Source organism: Cryptosporidium sp. chipmunk genotype I, assembly GCF_004936735.1.
Source record: "Cryptosporidium sp. chipmunk genotype I strain 37763 chromosome Unknown contig_52, whole genome shotgun sequence".
Lineage (NCBI taxonomy): Eukaryota > Apicomplexa > Conoidasida > Eucoccidiorida > Cryptosporidiidae > Cryptosporidium > Cryptosporidium sp. chipmunk genotype I.
Genome location: NW_027125580.1, coordinates 67,553 through 86,543, shown reverse-complemented (window position 1 = coordinate 86,543; position 18,991 = coordinate 67,553). Strand labels below are relative to the sequence as shown.

General features: G+C 35.6%; 8 protein-coding genes across 8 annotated transcripts; 4 read left to right on the top strand and 4 right to left on the bottom strand.

Moving 5' to 3' along the window:
• Nucleotides 1-488: 488 nt before the first annotated feature.
• ELE39_003413 (heat shock) lies at nt 489-2,456 on the bottom strand (the record flags this gene model as incomplete). Its single annotated transcript, XM_067346399.1, has 1 exon — nt 489-2,456. The coding sequence occupies one exon, from the start codon at nt 2,454-2,456 to the stop codon at nt 489-491; it is 1,968 nt and encodes a 655-aa protein (XP_067202865.1).
• A 569-nt stretch (nt 2,457-3,025) lies between these two features.
• ELE39_003411 (uncharacterized protein) lies at nt 3,026-3,520 on the bottom strand (the record flags this gene model as incomplete). Its single annotated transcript, XM_067346397.1, has 1 exon — nt 3,026-3,520. The coding sequence occupies one exon, from the start codon at nt 3,518-3,520 to the stop codon at nt 3,026-3,028; it is 495 nt and encodes a 164-aa protein (XP_067202863.1).
• A 199-nt stretch (nt 3,521-3,719) lies between these two features.
• ELE39_003410 (uncharacterized protein) lies at nt 3,720-4,847 on the top strand (the record flags this gene model as incomplete). Its single annotated transcript, XM_067346396.1, has 1 exon — nt 3,720-4,847. One exon carries the CDS (start codon nt 3,720-3,722, stop codon nt 4,845-4,847), a length of 1,128 nt encoding a protein of 375 aa, XP_067202862.1.
• Nucleotides 4,848-5,157: 310 nt separating this feature from the next.
• ELE39_003409 (Golgi reassembly stacking 2) lies at nt 5,158-7,353 on the top strand (the record flags this gene model as incomplete). The annotated part of the gene is made up of 1 exon (XM_067346395.1): nt 5,158-7,353. One exon carries the CDS (start codon nt 5,158-5,160, stop codon nt 7,351-7,353), a length of 2,196 nt encoding a protein of 731 aa, XP_067202861.1.
• Nucleotides 7,354-7,593: 240 nt separating this feature from the next.
• ELE39_003408 (endomembrane 70 subfamily) lies at nt 7,594-9,411 on the bottom strand (the record flags this gene model as incomplete). Its single annotated transcript, XM_067346394.1, has 1 exon — nt 7,594-9,411. The coding sequence occupies one exon, from the start codon at nt 9,409-9,411 to the stop codon at nt 7,594-7,596; it is 1,818 nt and encodes a 605-aa protein (XP_067202860.1).
• Nucleotides 9,412-10,682: 1,271 nt separating this feature from the next.
• Nucleotides 10,683-11,243, top strand: ELE39_003407 (60S ribosomal L18A; the record flags this gene model as incomplete). The annotated part of the gene is made up of 1 exon (XM_067346393.1): nt 10,683-11,243. One exon carries the CDS (start codon nt 10,683-10,685, stop codon nt 11,241-11,243), a length of 561 nt encoding a protein of 186 aa, XP_067202859.1.
• Nucleotides 11,244-12,244: 1,001 nt separating this feature from the next.
• ELE39_003406 (GLE1-like domain-containing) lies at nt 12,245-13,624 on the top strand (the record flags this gene model as incomplete). Its single annotated transcript, XM_067346392.1, has 1 exon — nt 12,245-13,624. The coding sequence occupies one exon, from the start codon at nt 12,245-12,247 to the stop codon at nt 13,622-13,624; it is 1,380 nt and encodes a 459-aa protein (XP_067202858.1).
• A 131-nt stretch (nt 13,625-13,755) lies between these two features.
• On the bottom strand, nt 13,756-18,786 carry ELE39_003405 (levanase and an apicomplexan-specific cysteine-rich repeat; the record flags this gene model as incomplete). The annotated part of the gene is made up of 1 exon (XM_067346391.1): nt 13,756-18,786. The coding sequence occupies one exon, from the start codon at nt 18,784-18,786 to the stop codon at nt 13,756-13,758; it is 5,031 nt and encodes a 1,676-aa protein (XP_067202857.1).
• Nucleotides 18,787-18,991: the final 205 nt, after the last annotated feature.

Here is an 18,991-nt window from a genome sequence, read left to right as displayed (position 1 = left end):
TATATATGTATTTATTGGCGTTCGTTGTATATATATAATATAAACCTTTCCCCACCCCCCTCAGTTTATGTATTCTTTTCCCTTACAATTAAGACTGCAATTATTTAGACCAAACATTGCGTCTCACACACATTTTTATAATGTAATATTAAATTTTTTCAGTATTACGTAATTCTCTAGTCTATTTTCACCCACCATAAAAAATAGTATTAATTCTGACATGCGCGCCAATCATCCTCAAATAATGTGTGGCGCCCTACAATAGCCTATACTGTCGAGCAAGTCATGCAGGCAAATCACCAAAATCAGCCTACATGCAGTGCATGTGCACAGGAATTCATCTGGACAATACACTAACAACGGGAAAAGTTCAAGTTTCTAAAACAATTTCCTTAAGTAAAAATAAGTTAATTTCTATTACTTAATATGACTAGTGCTAGTTAATTCAAAAATCAAGGTCAATAGAAGCACCTCTTACAAACTTAGTTTTAGAGTTCATCATGACCAGAGTAGTCGTCACCGCCGGCTTGGCCAGCAGCCCCTCCAGCCTGACCGTAGACAGCAGCAATAATGGGGTTGCAAATACCCTCAACTTCCTTAAGCTTGTCCTTGATCTCCTGGGCATCAGCATCCGGGTTGCTGCTGAGGAAATCCTCGGCATCCTTGAGTGCTTCCTTGATCTTCTCCTTGTCTTCCTCCTCGAGTTTTTGAGCAAGTTTGTCCTTGTCCTCGATGCTCATTCTCATTGAGTGTACGTAACTGTCGAGCGCGTTCTTGGCATCAACCTTCTCACGGACAAGCTTGTCTTCTTCAGCAAATTGCTCTGCCTCCTTAATCATACGTTCAATATCTTCCTGTGAAAGTCTGCCCTTATCATTTGTGATGGTAATTTTCTCAGATTTACCAGTACCCTTGTCCTTTGCACTGACTTGTAAAATACCATCAGTATCAATTTCAAAAGTAACCTCAATTTGAGGAACACCTCTTGGAGCAGGGGGGATTCCAGAAAGCTCGAACTTTCCGAGGAGGTTGTTGTCCTTGGTCATTGGACGCTCACCTTCATAAACTTGGATAAGTACGGCTGGCTGATTATCCTGGTAAGTACTAAAAACTTGGCTCTTCTTTGTTGGAACAACAGTGTTTCTACCAATGAGCTTGGTCATAACTCCACCAACAGTCTCAATACCCAAAGTTAAAGGTGTAACATCCAACAATAATAAGTCGCTACCACCCTCACCTGCTAAGATACCAGCTTGTACAGCAGCACCATAAGCAACGGCTTCGTCAGGGTTGATTCCTCTGTTAGGCTCCTTTCCGTCAAAGAACTCCTTGATCAAGGCCTGGATCTTGGGGATACGAGTGGAACCTCCGACCAAAACGATCTCATCTACCTCGGACTTCTTAATTCCAGCGTCCTCCAAAACCTTCTTGACTGGCTCGATAGTCTTTCTGAACAAGTCTGCATTCAACTCATCAAACTTGGCTCTGGTCAAAGTTTCGCTCAAGTCTACGTCCTCCATCAAACCCTCAATCTCAACCTTAACTTGCGGGGCTGAGGAAAGAGCTCTCTTTGACTTCTCAACCTCTCTTCGAAGCTTCTGAAGGGCTCTTTTGTCAGATTTAACGTCCTTTCCTGTCTTTGACTTGATGATCTTGATAAAGTGGTCCATAACTCTCTGATCGAAATCTTCACCTCCTAAATGGGTATCACCACTTGTGGCAACGACTTCAAAAACGCCATTGTCGATGGTCAAGAGGGAAACATCAAAAGTACCACCACCCAAATCGTATACCAAAATGCTCTTCTCAGCCTTCTTATCCAAACCAAAAGCAATAGCTGCCGCTGTTGGCTCATTAATGATACGGATTACATTCAAACCAGCAATAGCACCAGCATCCTTAGTGGCTTGACGCTGAGCATCATTAAAGTAAGCTGGAACAGTAATTACAGCGTGCTTGACTTCCTTTCCGAGATAAGCTTCAGCAATCTCCTTCATTTTAACTAAAACCATAGCAGAAACCTCTTCTGGAGCCAATTGTTTCTTCTCACCCTTGACAGTAACCTGTATGTAAGGCTTGCTGTCCTTGTTGACAATCTCATATGGTAACAAAGTCTTATCCTTTTGGACGGAGTCATCCTTAAAACGACGGCCGATAAGTCTTTTCACATCGAACAATGTCTGAACTGGATTGATTGTAGCTTGGTTCTTAGCTGACTCACCGATCAATCTCTCATCATCAGTAAATGATACATAAGATGGTGTAATACGGTTGCCCTGTTCATTTGGAATGATTTCTACTCTACCATTTTTGTAGATACCAACACATGAATAAGTAGTACCTAAATCGATACCAATAACTGGTCCTTCGTACTTCTTTTCATCGCTAGCTTTAACTGGGAAGGCTAAAAATAAACTCAGAAAAACTGAGAAGATGAAGGTTTTCAAATACCTCATTCTTTCCAACTTTAAGAAAACTGAAATGTTCGAAATGTTAATGTTGGGTAATTTTTCTTTGGGGAAAATTTAAGAGGGGTTTATTATTCTTACCTAATAAAATTTCAATAAAATATATATTTATCAATATATATATTAGAATAGCTTATGACTATTCTTCAGTCTATAGCTCTAAATAATATCTGATGATTATATGCTAGAATAATACTTCGAATTATTAATTAGCAAAATATCTTATATAAGAAAATAGCCGCTATTAGACGCGTTTAACACATTATGGTACCTCTTTTCTTCAATTTTCATTCACTTAAATTATTATTTATTATGTGGGTCATTAATTTATTATTTAACCCCTCTCAAATTTATTAGTTACTATTGCTATATATATATTTTTAGAAACTTGTAAATAATTTAATTTAGGCGGGCACATCTTGATAAAAACCGGCCGGGGGGCATAGGCAAAAAAGAAATGCAATGAAAGAAAATGCTTTAGAGAAATAAATAAAAACAAGGAGAAAAGAAAAATTTTACCAGTGCATATATGTGTTTGTAATCAATACATAATTATTCTATGGTTTGTTAGCTTGCAAATGAGCAATTGTCCTTTCGAGTTTGCTAATTGTTTTGTCTTTTTCTGAAATTTCATTCTCTAGCCTATCGATTTTCTCGTGGAGTTTGCTTATAGAATCATCAAAGTTCAGTTTATTCTTATATGAATTGGTGAGTTCTTGTTGTAGTTGTGAAAGTTTTGCCTGTAGAAATTGGGCCTGCTTAGTACATGCGTTTGAATTGTCAATTTGAGTTGTTTTCTTATCTTGAGAAGTTTTTGAACTGCAGAGCTGAGCTGAGATAAACTTTTTCCTAAGCTCAGTATCTTTTAGAAAAGAATTAAAAATTAAAAGTGTAATTTGCACAAAATTAAAAAAGAAATTAATGATTGGAAAGTTAAGAAAACTGTGGAAAGAAGAGTACTTACACGATCCGTAAAGCTCTAGAAGATCAGAAATGCTTGGTTGATCCCTTTTTTTGATTCTCTCTAACAGAAGTGATTCCCAATCTGACATAATTCAGATTTTATTTGTATCTATTGAATTTATAATGGTTTGGTTTTGGCGGGCTGACACACATTTTTGGAATTCTTATTACAAGCAATCTAATTAAGAATGAATGTAAATGAACAATTGGAAAAGATAAGATATAGGAGTAGAATTTGAAGCGATTTAAAGTGTCTGGAACTTTTGGGGGCTTGAATATATTGTCAAGATGCAGAACTCTTTGGATAATAGTATTTTAACTCAGACTGCAGAATCTGCTTCTGTTAATAAGATTCTAGCAAATGTACAGGGATATTATAGTGGTGATTATGATTGGAATGACTTTTATGGAGATGATGATGAATTTTCTGTTGACGAAGATGATGATATGAAGTTGGATTCTAACGCAATTTTAGCCTCAAGTTCAAATAAGTTTGATAGCGTTATTCAAGATAAACTTAAAGTATTCCAGAATAAAGGTAGTGCAGATAACTCTAATTTGGGTGATGTTAGATTTAGACAGAGAATAAGAAACAGAAGAATGAGAGACAAGGCAAATGACGATGACAATCCAGATTTTTTACATGATGAGATTGTTGAGCAAATTCAAAGAGGAGAAGAGATTGCTGCAATAAGTCCAGAAGAAATGAATGAAATCAGAAACACAGCATGGATTCCCAAAGGAGAATATATTCCAGAAGATATTGCAATGGGTTACCATACAGCTTGGGACATAGGGAAAAGAGGCTGTGTTGCAGTAAAACTAGTCGGAAATTGGGATTCGCACATTTCTCCAAATAAAGTCAGATTTTTTATCATGGATGGAACCGACCCCATTGCATTTCTATCGTACTACACAAAGAGTGACCTCAAAGTTAGCAGAGGTGAGAAATCGGAAAAGAAGGGAATAATATTTGCAAAGGACCTTAGGGATGGGTATTGGGATTACGGCAGATCCAAAATCATCTTCACGAGGAGAAACAAGTCGGGGCAAACTACAATTATAGAAAACCTTCCCACGCATTTCATGGATGCTATGATGGTCTGTATTCGCGAGATTGAAGTCCATAAAAAAGTCTCGAAAATTATCAGAGAGAGAAGAAAGCAAGCCAATAATAACACTCCCGATAAGAACCCCACAAAAGCTGCTGTTAATTCTAATACACCCAACTCTGATGAATTAAACTCCAGTCACTTGGTCACCGATGCATCAAAAAACAATCCAAAACCTAACCATCATGACTACATTGAGGATAGTGAGGTTGTAGTCCCTCTTGGAAATGCCCTCACAGGTAAAAGAGCTTCCATTACAAAACTGGTCGCTCCAAAAATTGATTTTGAGAAATTTAAAGGCTAAGCCCGCGTGGCGCCAAACTGTGCCGCCATGTTCACTGTAATATTTATATTAATGAATAGTGAATTGTTGTAAAAGAGGTGATTTAGTATTATAAAGGTGAAGAATATAGAGATCGGGTTAATTAAGGCTGCAGAAAATAGATTGTTTCTGGAATTTTGGCTCTGAAATATTTCCTTCGGAGCCTATTTCGTTGAGACTTATTTTCCCCACTTAAAGAAAAACATAGAGCCCTTGTCATTTTTAAAATTATCATTGTTAAATTTCTTTTAGGCGTTTCCCAGACTGTAAGTTTTAATATTTTAGGGAATAAATGGGAGGTGCACAGACGAAGCAGCTCGGAGGATTTCGCATTTGCAACTATGGAGAAAATAGTCTGGGAAGACTATTAGAATTGGAAAGAAGCTTTGATTATATTGTAGGGATTGATGGAGTTCCTCTAACTCAGGTTTCGGATGCCTCTCACGACTTCTTTTTGAAGAGATTGAAAGGGATTGGAAGGCAACAAGTAAAAATAAACGTATATAACTCCTTGTCAACCAGGATAAGAACTATAATACTTAATCCATATAAATACAATGAAAACACCGAGGGGAGCACTCCTAATAGGAGATTCTCGGCTGAATCCGAAAAAGATGGGCTTGGAAAGAACGCATTTGTCGATGGAATTGACTCTAACGTGGTTGAATTTGATGCTCCTTTGAATTCCCTTAGAGTTTACCAATTCTTAAGTTACGATGAGCGAATTTCTGGGCTTGGTATTGGAGTCCATTGGGAGGAAATATCTACGAAGGGAATTAGGGTTGTGAATGTTCAGAAATCATCTCCTGCTCAGACTTCTGGATTGATCGCAAATGAAGATTTCATAGTTGCCAGCAGCACACTAATGAGGCCTTTCTATTCAACTGACGACTTCTTAGCATTTGTTAAGAAAAATGATAAAGCTCCTTTATCTTTAGTTGTATATAACACCGAGACAGAAGTTATTAGAGAGATACTTATTACTCCTAACTCAAACTGGGGAGGTAAGGGACTATTAGGATGTGATATTGCTGCAGGTCCATTATACGATATTCCGTTAAGAGAAAAAGAGGTATCATTTTCAAGGCCTCATCATGGAAACATTACATATATAGAAATAACTTCCCAAAGTATGGACGGAAAAGACACAATTCAGTATAATTTAAAAGAAGAAAATGAAGTCATTTCGAAGGATCTTTTAGAAGAAGACGAAAACAGGGCCAAGGACAATTACAATAAAAAAGATAATTGTCAACAAAGACCGGAGCCCCAAATAGACGAAATTCCCAAAGAAAATTTGCTTGTTAAAGATTACTCTTTTGATCTTTATAGAATTAAGCAGTCGGAAGAGCCTCAATTTGATGAAAAACAAGGCATTATTGAGCAGGCTCTGATTAATTCAGGTCTCCATAACATCCCAGATTTCTCTGTAAACCCGACTAGAGGCCCAAGGGAGGTCGAAATCCCTAAAAATGATCAGATTACGGAAAACCCCTCAGACTCTGTAAACAATACATCTGAGTCGCTCCTCATTATCTCAGACCTTAAAGAAGAAGATAACTCAAACGTCAACCTTAAATTTTCTTCTAATGGTTCTGATGAAGAACAAAATGACGAAAACAATACTGAATTCTTTATAAGCTCCCACCAAGTTAGCGATCCAACATACACACAAACAACTACAGAGGCATCTACAAACCCAGAATCAACTCTTAACGAAGCTTATGGGCCGTTCCCAGTACAAACAATCTCCGCCAACTCTGTTAAACCCTCACATCAAATTGAAAACCAGACCCAGAACCCAGATGTTGAAGCAGGCCCTCTGCCTCCAAACTCCTCCCCCTTCCCGTCGCGAAAAATCCACGCTGAAAATGTCCCTAAAGAACCTGGAGCCTCCAACTCCGTGCCCGAATTACTTTCGGAGCATTTACCCGCCATATCATCAAAATCCGAGGATGGATTTAGCATGCAGTTGCATGCACAGTTGCATGAGCTGGCGGGAGATGCCCACGTCAATTCTGGACAAAGTACTGAGGAAAAGGGGCCAGAGTATCAAAATAGAGAGGATAGTTTCGTTATTAGTCGTGAAAAGCTCGCGGAAACCCCGAAAGTGGAGGATTCAAAGTGTGAGATTGAACAGGCCTCTAGCTCCAATATTGATCAAAGGAATTCTTCTTCTAACCTAGAAGTCAAAGAAAAAGGTAGCTCTTTTGATGAAAAGGATGAGAACAAAGAGCCTAAGCAGAGCCAAAACGATCAAATTGAAGAACACAACGATGGAGCCAACCAACCTAGAGATCAAGATACTTTTAATGAGAAAAACCAAGTTCAAGAAAATATCCAGGAGCAAAGTTTCCACAATATAGAAAATATGTCCCCGGAGGACGAAAGAGCATGTGAAATTCTCAAAAAGCTTATGGAAATGCACCCAAGACTGGACTACGATCCACCAGGGATTATAGAGTACACAGATCAAGAAGAAATATAAGGATTTAATACTTAGTCTACGTATTAATTAGTATAAGGCTATATATTAAGTGTAAAATGATTTCTTAAAGTAGTTACGTTAGTTCTAATTATAAAACTTCTTCCTGTATATCGAGCAAGGCGAATTATAACGGAGTATGTCACACCCTTCCATCTTCTCACTATAATGATAACAGACGTAGGGATGGAATTGAGTAGAATAGAGCTTTTGGTAAAGATGGTAGTTTTCGCTGCTTCAGTATCAGTCTGACTTTATATGTTTATAAATGTAGTGGATAAATACGTAGGAGGTGATGAAAGTTATACACGATAAAGCCAAAGTTAGAGTATAGGCAATGATTAAATTTGACATTAGAAAAAGCCTGAATTGAATGAATCCATAAATGTGGTTAGAGTATGAAAGGAAGTAATATAGTGAAAAGAGGAAGAAGTAGACACATGGGGATAATCCATTGAGGAAGGAGAACCACCACCATTTATAGTTTTCGAGGTTAAGCTGGATATAAATAAGAATGATCGAAGAAGTAGAACCCACAAGAATAAGTAGGAGTGTACTGATTGTCAATAATAAGAAATTGTTATGATGCTGATTATTATAGAAATAAAAGGGAGTGTAATTCCAAAATGATATGAACAGATAATGCAACTCCACGTATACTGCAGAAAAAGGCAGAATACCTGAGACCATAAGCTGGAATTTTTGAGAATTGTACCACTTTTGTCTAGGAATCTGTCTAGGGAGACGGTTCGTCTTGCAAGGAAACTTAAAGTATTTTTTGGATCTCCTCTGTCCAAAAAGTCCTCCAAGAAAACAAAGAGGTAATGAGACCATTGAATAGATTGCAAATACCTTAATGGAGGAGTAAATGTTAAAAAAATTGGGTCCTGAACCCAAAGTTAGGGACTTGAGGGAAATCACCAATAAGTATACCGGTAATATGTAGATAAAGCAGGTAAGAAAAATATTATACTTGAACTTTTTCCCACCCATGGAAGTGTATATATATGAAGAGACGAATCCAGAGATATAGGAGGAGATTGTGAAAATAACAAGTAAGAACTTGAGAGTTTCAAGATCAAAATAAAGGTTTCTGAACATTGAGACATTGTCAGTTATGCAGATAATAAGCCCAACGAATAGAATTTGAATTCCATTACCAACAAATGATGACAAGATCATTCTGTACTTTGGAGATCTGAAGATGTCACCATGCAGCAACTTCCACCCTTTCATTTCTATAGGATCATCATCAAATGCAAGATTTAGGTCATCTTCTCCCATTGGGAAATATCTCGAAAACTCCGATCTAAGGATCTGCATAAATATCAGCAAAAGCATCATAATAATCAGAATTGTGAGAAATGAGCTATTAAAAACACCAAGCCATCTAATTAATGGAATCTTTACCACGCTTTTTTCAACTTTTCCTGCTGGTTCATTGCTTCTGTCGACCCAATTCACACAATAGTGCATGTTAATTAGAGATAACTTTCCTGGCTTATTTAGTTCCAGAGTCTTGTCGATATTAATAGTATGTTCTCTTTTAGTCTTTACATCCAACGATACAATTTCATTATTTCGGTATCCTATTATAAAATCATAACCAGTAATTAAAATTGCTTCATTATTTTCATTAATATAACCAAGAGTCTTTGCTATTGCCTTATCTTCTACGTAAATTTCGAAAACATAGTTATTCCTTATATGATACCTAATACTATAAAGCTGGTCATTTGTTAGATTAATACTACAAAATGACTTATCATTTTCAGTTTGTCCAAAGACTGCCTTGATAATTTTTAGTTGGTCTCCTCTCACAATTTCATTAAAGGACATTTCACCGATCTTTCGGTTATCATGGCAAAGTGGGACTTTGCTATAGAATGAGAATTCTGATGTAACTATATTTTCATCATATTTCCATATTCTGTTCATAACTATGCTCACAGTGTCTCCATGTTTGTAACTATTTGCAGCAGTAAAAACCTGACTTAAAAACAATATCAAAAGTGCCACCTTCCTCCACTCACTCAATAACAATTCTAGTTCCTTTCCCATCTTCCTACATAATAGAAGATTTACTTTTCTTATTTTTTTCTCCGTATACTAATTACAACTTAGTGGGGTATTTAATTATATTGTTCCGAGGCTAAACAATTAATTTATTTTAACTAATATAGATATATACATTAAATAAATTATTTGTTAACTTAAATTAATTATTTATTCCTATTTAAATAGTTAAATACTAATTTAAATTTTATTAATGTTTGGCGCCACAACTCAATTATTAAATTTTATAGGCATGTAAAATAATTGTTAATATTCAATAGAAATAAACAGATTAATAATCAAAGAAATATTTAAATTAGCTTGTGTATATAGAAAATCCTCAAAAATTCTACTTGGCTTTCCAGATTAACAAGCAACACTTGCAGTGACACATCTATTTTGTGTGAAAAAGTTGTACTTAGTTAAGTGTTCTATTAGATGAATTAAACACAAATCTAATTAGCTAAAGTATAGGAAACATAAAATAGGCATTCCTACCTTTCCACGAAGTTTACCCCAGTGCAACCCTGAAATTCCGTAACTAACATAAACTAGGCGTAGAAACTACTGTTATGTATTCTAGCTGCATATTAAACATCATTTGTATCGACCTTTCAATAGCCATCGATTAAACATGAGAAAATGAAACATATCCCTTGTGTGTACACTATCTCTGTGTACTTCATTCCCACCATCAGGCATTTTCGAAATATTAATAAAGAAATTCAAAGGGAAACCAGATAACAAAAGTGCAGGCAACATAGAGCAATTAACTGGGTAAAACTGAAGGAAATGAAAAGAAATTGAAAGCTCGCAATTTTATTCCTCTAACAATTTAACAAGTTATTTTCTTGCAATGTGTTTAAATGTTAATATTCGATCAATGGCGCCAAATGCTTTTGGGCGGTAACTGACTGAGAGACAAAGGTCCTTGATATTAAATAATAAGTAAAGTTAAGAATTAACCATTAAATAAAGTAGAATTATTTAAAAATGAACAATAAAATAAATAAGAATATATTATGTAAAATATTGAATAAGAGAAATTTTTGAGACGTGTTGAAAAATTCCGTAAAGGAAAAATTGACAAAAATAAGTCTAAATTTTTTGTATATAAGACATACATTAATATACAAAAAAAAATTAAGTTCTAGAAATCACAAGAACAGAACTACTAGAGATACTCAGGTAAATAAAGAGAAGTTCTTTGGTTTGAAGAAATATTTTAAAACCAAGTATTTAGATTTGTATTGATTGAATATAAAGAATAAAAAGAGATGAAGAAATCAATGCCAGATCCATCATTGCAGATGAAAGTTAACCAATATATGGTTATTGGACGTGGAAAGCCAACAGAGCTTAATCCACACCCAAAAGTTTTCAGAGTTTGCATTTTTGCTCCAAATGAAGTTGTTGCGAAGAGTAGATTCTTCTATTTTATGTCAAGATTGAATAAGGTCAAGAAGGCCAATGGTGAGATTCTCTCAGTTACTCGTATTTTCGAGAAGAGACCAACGTATGTAAAGAACTTTGCAATCTTGCTTCAATACAGAAGTCGTACAAATGTTGTATATATGTATAAGGAGTACAGAGACATCAGCAAGACTGGAGCTGTTAGCCAAATGTATGAGGAGCTTGCAGGATCTCACCGTGCTCAACGTAGCAGCATCCAGATTATCCGCGTTTCTCAGATTGATGCTAAACTCGCAAAGAGGCCAAAGACTACTCAGTTCTTCAACTCCAAGCTCAAGTTCCCAGCTATCAGAAAGTTACCAATGGCTCCAAAGGCTTTACGCTCAACATTTACTGCATCCAGACCAACTACTTTTCAAAAGTAAACGGTGAGCAGTAGACCTGAAATTCGAATTACTACTGGACATTTATTTTAGAATATTAATATTGTTTTAATATTAAAAAGCTTCGCTTGTCTTTATTCCTTTGTGCCATTTACAGCTTATCTCGTGTTTCAGAGCATTCGCCTAGTTACATTAGGCTTCTAGTTTCCATTAGTTCTTTTTGTACTAAATTTCATGTAATTCGCTTTGCGAATAACTTTGAGGAGGTAGGATTTTAACTTGGGTAACGTATCAAATACTCAAAAAATAGAGAAATTGACATTTTACCTATTAATTAAGAAAATTTAGTTATGCGGAAGAACCTATTTTTTACTTCAGCACTCATTTTTTTTATTTTTTCCCCATTTTTTTGCATGTAATTCAATTAATACCGGTATTAGTGCATGCGGTCATGCAAGTAAAAGTTAAATACTCTTATGCGCCTAATTATGGGGCAATAATAAAATATAATCTTAAAACTAATATATATAGTAAAAATAAGCCCAGAAAATAGTTTACAAAAAAAAATAATACCAAATTCTCTTTATTTTTTTTCGACAATGTGATTATTTTCCTATGTTGAATCAATGTCTTCCTTTCTAAACCTTTGAATTTAGAATGAAATATTTGTGTCCCTACCATCACTGTGATTTATCATCTACTCAATCTCAGATTTCCATTTACCTTCCTACTTATACATCTTGCTAATTTTTTTTTTCATGCTTGCAATATGCACGTATTAACTTTGGGCGGGAACTTGGGAAAAAATTTAATATTAGGGGTAATATTAACAATTTCAGAAACTGAAAAGATAGCTATTTGCAATAATTGAGATAATATGTGTGAATTTTTGATACTATTTGAAGCCATCACTCCGCTTTGAAATTATTAAAGTACTTTGAGTAGTTTGTGTTTTAATTATATAATAATAAGGGAGAAGGAAATAATTCATTTAATAGGCTAAAACATATAGATAAGCGGAAGATAGTTAAGAATTTGATAATATGGATGGGGAAAAACTGAGTCAAAATTTAAACTATTTAGTTTTTAGCTGGGAGGCAAAATATGCAAGAAATGATAAAGTTTTTAAGGAAAAAGTAAGTCCAATTATGAAACATGACTGGAATTACGAGAAAGCAGAACAAGATGAAGATACTATCTCACCAATAATTAATAGGCATATTCAGGAAATTGAAGAGGAAATTCAGAGAATAAATAAGGAAGATGAGGATAAGAAAAAAAAAGAAGAGGAAGAAAGAAAGGAAAAAGAAAGAAAAGAACGTGAGGAGAGAGAGCAAGAAGAGCTCAAACTAAGGAAGGAGCAGGAAGAGCTCAGACTGAAGAAGGAGAAGGAACAGGAAGAATTAAGGTTTAAGAAGGAGCGGGATGAGCTCAGACTGAAGAAGGAAAAAGAACAAAAAGAAGAGAGGCAAAAAGCTCAAGTAGAAGCAAAAGGAAAAGAACTCAATCCAAGTCTTAATAACTCCACAAATGAAGTCAATTTTGAAACGCAAGGAAAAGCTTACATTGAAAAGATTAGTAATTATCAGAACTCCAACGAATATAAGGAGATTATTTCAAGTACAGAAAGTTCAATTAAGTCTACGAGGACTAATGTTAAGAAGACTATTCAACTTTCGATTAACCAAATATCATCCACACATCAACAGATTTTATCTTCTTCGAGGAGAATTAAGGAGTTACTTTCTGGTCTAAGATCATCTTCAACTTCTATAATTGCTTCTTCTGAATCTCCATCTCCAATGTATAGCTATGGATTATATATGGTAGCATCCCTATTTATAGATCAATGTTGGACTCAGATCTCTGCTTTCCCCGACTCAGTTTGGAGCTATGCATATTCTTGCGTACATATTCTGGATGAAAATGATGAATTTGAAGCATTTCTTGAAGGTTTAATTCTTACGGAGTGTCGGGTATTATATTCTAGTAATCTTGAAGACTTAAAGAAAAGAGAAAACGAGACTGAAGAAAGTTTTGGGAAAAGATTGAATTCTATAGTTCGATTTTACTTATCAATCAATATTCTGAGGGGAAACTTTGGTAAAATATGGTTATGGCTTGTGAAGTTACTAAATAGAGAATCTCCTCATAGATTATTTGTATTTGTCGCATTGGCTGTAATACAAATCGTTCCCCACTTCTTCTTTTCTCAATTCAAAAACCAATTCATGAAGATTATTGATTATATTCTGAGATTCAAATTACCCCAAATATATGCATTAATAGAGGGAAATCCCTTTCCGATTAAAGGCCAATGCAAACAACTTGAGGCTATTCTCAGTGATCTCAAATCTTCTTGTAATACTCCTCCACCGAGTGGCTTCATTCTCAAAGACAAACACTTGGATGTTGAATGTTAAGGTTTTTGGAGATTTGCTATTTCAGAATTCCCTTCTTTTTTATCTTCTCATTCTTCATTATATATATAATATTTATTGAAAGTTATATTTTATATCAAATTTATTATAATGTAATTAATCTTTTAATTCATTCATTTTATGCTTCTTTTAGATATTGACATTGTTTTATAATCTTGTAGAATACACTGTAAGTAACATTCTGATAGTGATGCCTCGTCAGCCTTGGAATCCTTTGTAACTCCATCCATAGGCTGAGTATTGCAACACATCTGACACATATCTACAAAGCAGACGAATTGTTTGGTCCATTCATCATTGAGCATACTAATGGTGAATTGGCCTCTTCTTTCAGTGGCATCACATTTATCAGAATATAATTTGACAGCATCTTCACTGTGGCAATCTCCAAGCCTCTTTAATACCTTCCTACTCTGCTCATCCATAATATCTTTCTTGTGGCATTCCTGCTTACACTTTAGTTGCTCCTTGGATGTCCTATTTGCACCATTTTCACAACAATATGAACAGTAATTTGCCTCACACTGTTTTCCTCCTGAGAGCTTCTCACAATCTTTCCTTCTCAATGTAGTATGTCCAGCTTGGCAAGTCATTTCACTGTCCATATTCGATGTAGTAGCAACAGTAGTATTAGCACTCTTTTCATCCTGGATTTCTGTTTCTTCTCCTGTCTTTGGTAATGAATCCTTTTCAACAAACAAACCCGAAATACCCTTCATTGTTGACAAAGGCTTTAATTGAATACTTTGGAAAGCAACTCCCGGACATCTGAAGGATGAAAGACCAACAGAACCATCATGGATACCCAATGGAGAACCAGAGTATAATAACTGTGTCTTACCATAATTATTAGTACTTGCGAGAATTTTTGTTCCAAGAGTACCAAATTGGATCTCAATATTATTCCAAACTCCAACTTGGTATCCAATAAATACGTTGGATGCTATGGTTTTAATGACGCCATCCTTGATAGCTCTGATTCTTGAATAATATGATCCCATTTCAAAGATGATATAGTTTGACTCGGATTCATAGTGAATAATCCCACCAATAATGCCATTTGGGCATTGTGGGAAAAATGAATATTCAAATACTCCAGAGTTGCATTGACGGTTTCCTCCCAAAATTGCATGCGTACCAATATTGTCAGAGCTAATACTGTAAATATTGCTAGTTTGAATCAATGATCTGGCTTGTAAACCTCCAACATTTGAACGGAACTCCCAGTTTGAAGGACCATCATTGGACAATTCTGGATCTACGAACATGAACTCATTGTGAACCCCTCCAAAGGAGCCAGACTTATAGCTACTGCAAACTGGAGCTGTTGGAGGTGTACTTGGCCTTAGTAATGATGATATTATTGTTGGCTTTGTGCATGGTTTAGCTTCAATATTAATATTATCAAAGTAAACTCCTCCTCCTCTGATTCCACTTGAAAAGAATCCAACAGACCCTGATAATAATGTGCTGTCATACATATCAAAGACTTTAACTGGAGTGGAGTATTTCTTGTTTTCATCTTGTACCGAGTTCGCTTCGCTTCCCACCCAAATTTGAATTCTTGAACCAGTTAAAAGAATTCTTACATGATGCCAGGAGCCCGTGGCATATCCACCATCATACTTGGTAGATAATATGCTCTTCTGACCATCCATAACTCTAATCAATCTCTTAAATCCACCATTTTTATTCTGATTAAGCTCTAAAAGATAATATCTCTCGAAGTTTTGCATTCTGAACGTCAAACCAATGGAACCTTCATAACTATCAACATATATGTCGACGTGATAATCAATATCATAGAATTTTTTGTACTTGATTCTTGAGAAAGATCCAATAGCTACAGTTCTATCAGGAAGATTTGGACCAACCGAACTTGTCTGACCCAAAACTCCACTTCTTCCTCCTCCACCAATTGGTTCGTAAAGAATTCTCCAGTTTCCAACTCCATTGACTAATCCTGGAGTATCCCAAGATTCGAAGATTTTTCCGTACTGAATAAAATCACTAATAGGCATCTTAAAGCTGTCAAATCCTGTCTGAGTTGATTTCAATTCACGAACTTTGTTTAATAGATCTTCTTGTTCTACAATTGTCTCTAAGATTTCTTCCATGTGATAATATAATACACTTGAAACAGTGTGCAATCTCACTAACATATCATCAGCTGAAGTTCTTGTATGATAGTCCATTATTTGAGTTGGCTTCAACTGACTTCTTACTTTCGAAACCAAAACTTGGCTGCCTCCAATAGACTCTTTCATTGCTGGAGAATAAGTAATGCCACCAATGTTATCCATATAACGTTCCATTATATTAATTGCTTCAAAAGTATCAACAGCTACCCCCATTCCAAGAGATTTTGCTTGAGGCATTGTATAATTACTAGTAATGTTGACATTTTCATTTCCTCTATTTTCCATTTCTACAAATGAAAGTAGCATTGAAAGGCTACTATCATTTGGACATAACCCGTCATATTTAGAAGTTACAAAGCTCTTTGTCCAACGCTTTCCACTATATGCAACGCTAGAAATACCATTTCTAACAGATGCTCCATAGCTTTCCAATCCCTCAATTGGAGTAATTTGAACAAGTCCTGTTGATCTGTTGAGGGTATTAGCATGCATTGTTGCTAAGCAAATGCTGCTATCATCCCTGTATACGTCAGAACCTATGACAACACCTCCATTTTCTGGGTGACATGATGTTGGACACTTGACTAAAATTGAAGTCAAGAGAGGAGATGACTTAAGTGCCTTCATATCCGAGAATCTGCTTTCACAAGCTAAAGAAATTGCGTTGCTTTCGTGTTTTAAATTTGTGTTTGTACTGCAAAGAACCAGTTCTGGAAATGTCTCAGATGTAGAGTTTGAGGTTCCTGATTGAGGAAATGCAGAGGCAAATGCTTCGACACCACTTCCTAGCTGAGTGAATTGTGAATTGCATCCCTTAGGGTCGTCACAGCCGAAGTCGTGAGTCAAAGGAATAATTCTTCTGTTATCGCTAATGCTCATCATATTCAACATTTTTTTAATGCCTACAACCGATTCCTTTTTGTCTCTTAATAATAATGGCTTCAATCCAACACTCGCACATGCTGAAGAGGCTGCTCTAGAGGATTGGACACTCATTTGCATTGGATAAATTGTGTTTCCAGTGTTCATGTCACAATAAACTCTCAAAGGCTTGGTTGAACAGAATGGTCTAACGTAATAGAAACCACTAATGGCTTCCTGAGTCTTATCATTCTTGATAGCAACACAATCTTCTGCTGGATACAGTTCTGAGCCTCCTAAAGATGGCTTTGTAAACTTATACTCGAGATTGTAATCTGAGGTCAATTTCTCTAATTTTTCGGACAAAAATCCCAATTTGGTTGCTTGCATCTTTAATGTGGTGTCTCTTCCATCCGAAGTTTTTCTGCATGCATCCAAATTCGGTAATATCGAAGTCACCTTACCAGAAAGTTCTTGTAACTCATTCAATCTAGTCTTTACACTATTTCCGTGAGCCTTTAACAATAATCCTGGGGCAAAATTGTCACCATTATATGGTAGTGGAAATATTTTGTCTCTACCATCATTATGCTGTTTAGCACTGTTACAATCTTCAATAGAACTTCTCATAGTATTACTAAATATCCTCACCTGCTTGATACCATATACATATTTTCCTGTCTCATCTTGGGATGGAATTGTCATATGAATTTTAACATACCTTGCCTTCTTTCCTTCTAATGAATAAGTTGTCGACATTAATCCATTATTACTCACAGAAATCTGTGTCTGGTACTCCTTTCCATTTTCACTTAAATCAACATTAAAGTCAACGGCAGGATACTTCCATTCAATAAAGATATCTTTGAGCTTTGTAACTGAGCCAATATCAATCATAAAGTCAACATCAGCAGAATCTTTACCAAGAGTTAAAGAATTTGATAACCAAAATGATGTATCCTTTCCATCAACAGCCATTGCCGGGCCATTTTCGATACTTGATCTAATGACACTTGTTGAACTAGCTGCTGAGTTTAATGCAACATTTGCCACTCCTGGCTTATCTCCTGGGCTTGTTAAGCAGAGATTTCCACCTCTAACTAATCTGAGCTGATTGTTTGGCATTAATTCAAATAATCCGCTTCCATCACTAGCCTTGCGACAGTCGTCCAAAACTAAAGCTCCACCACCTACAATATTGTCTTTAAGTCGTACACACAACTTACTTACTGGGTTAAATAATTGACCCTTGCTATTGAATTCAAAGATTTCTCTACTATCTCCAGATGCCACAGCTTCAATGCAACTTCCTAATACGAGCTCTGCACCCTTTGAATAAATATCTCCGCTTTCAATCTGCCAACAAAACTCTTCTGTCATTGATGTTATACCGCTTGTTAATTGCACAATTGGAGCACCAACAACTAATAAACCAGTGAAATTAATTCCAAAGAAACTATGAACTGGGTTTCTCATCCCGATTCTAACTCTTCTAATGCGAATTGGCTTTTCTTTGAAATATAACTTCTGCTCAAATTCTTTTGATGATAATCTATTTGTGGTCCAATCTACTGCCTGTTCAAAAGTATAACCATCCCTTGAAACATCAATACGAACTTCTCCTGGAGAAGAAGCCCAGTTAATTACAATTCCTGAAACTGTTCTAGGCTCAGAAAGAATTCCTGTAAAGTATACTATATCTTTTTTTATTGCATTTCCATCTGATAGCCAATGGTTTATTCCTCTTCTAATACCATTTTCTGGTAAAAAAAGATCTCTTCCATCTGGACCATAGCTATGATAGTAATTATCAGCTACTGCTGAAGTCAATGGTACTATAAATAACTCTCCAAGTTTTAGTGGATTATAAGCCTTAGATAGCGAAGATGTTGCTACTGGCACATTATCTTTATTCTTATTTATATCTGCCTCATATGCTTCACTTAATACTTGAGTTTGATTCAACTTCTTTGTATCATTCAATTCTCCCAAATTCTGATTATCAACTAAGGATTTCTCCAACTCCTTCAATGTAGTTCCCAAGATCGATTCTAGTATACCTCCTTCATTCTTACCCTCTATTAATGATACCCCAAAAAGTAGAAAAAAGGCAATCAACCAATCTAACCTTGTTTTCTTCATATTTTCTAGAAAATACTCCCTACTCTTTTTTAATAATCTGTTATAACTAGTTTTTTTTAAGAAATTTGTTGCATGCAACTTTTTGACCTGTCCACATGCATGCGCATGCAATCAATATTTAGTGTCAATGTGCATGCGCAGTAATATATACCGGCGGAGTACAAATTGAATACAATTAAAGTTAAAAAAAATGTAAAAAAAGTTT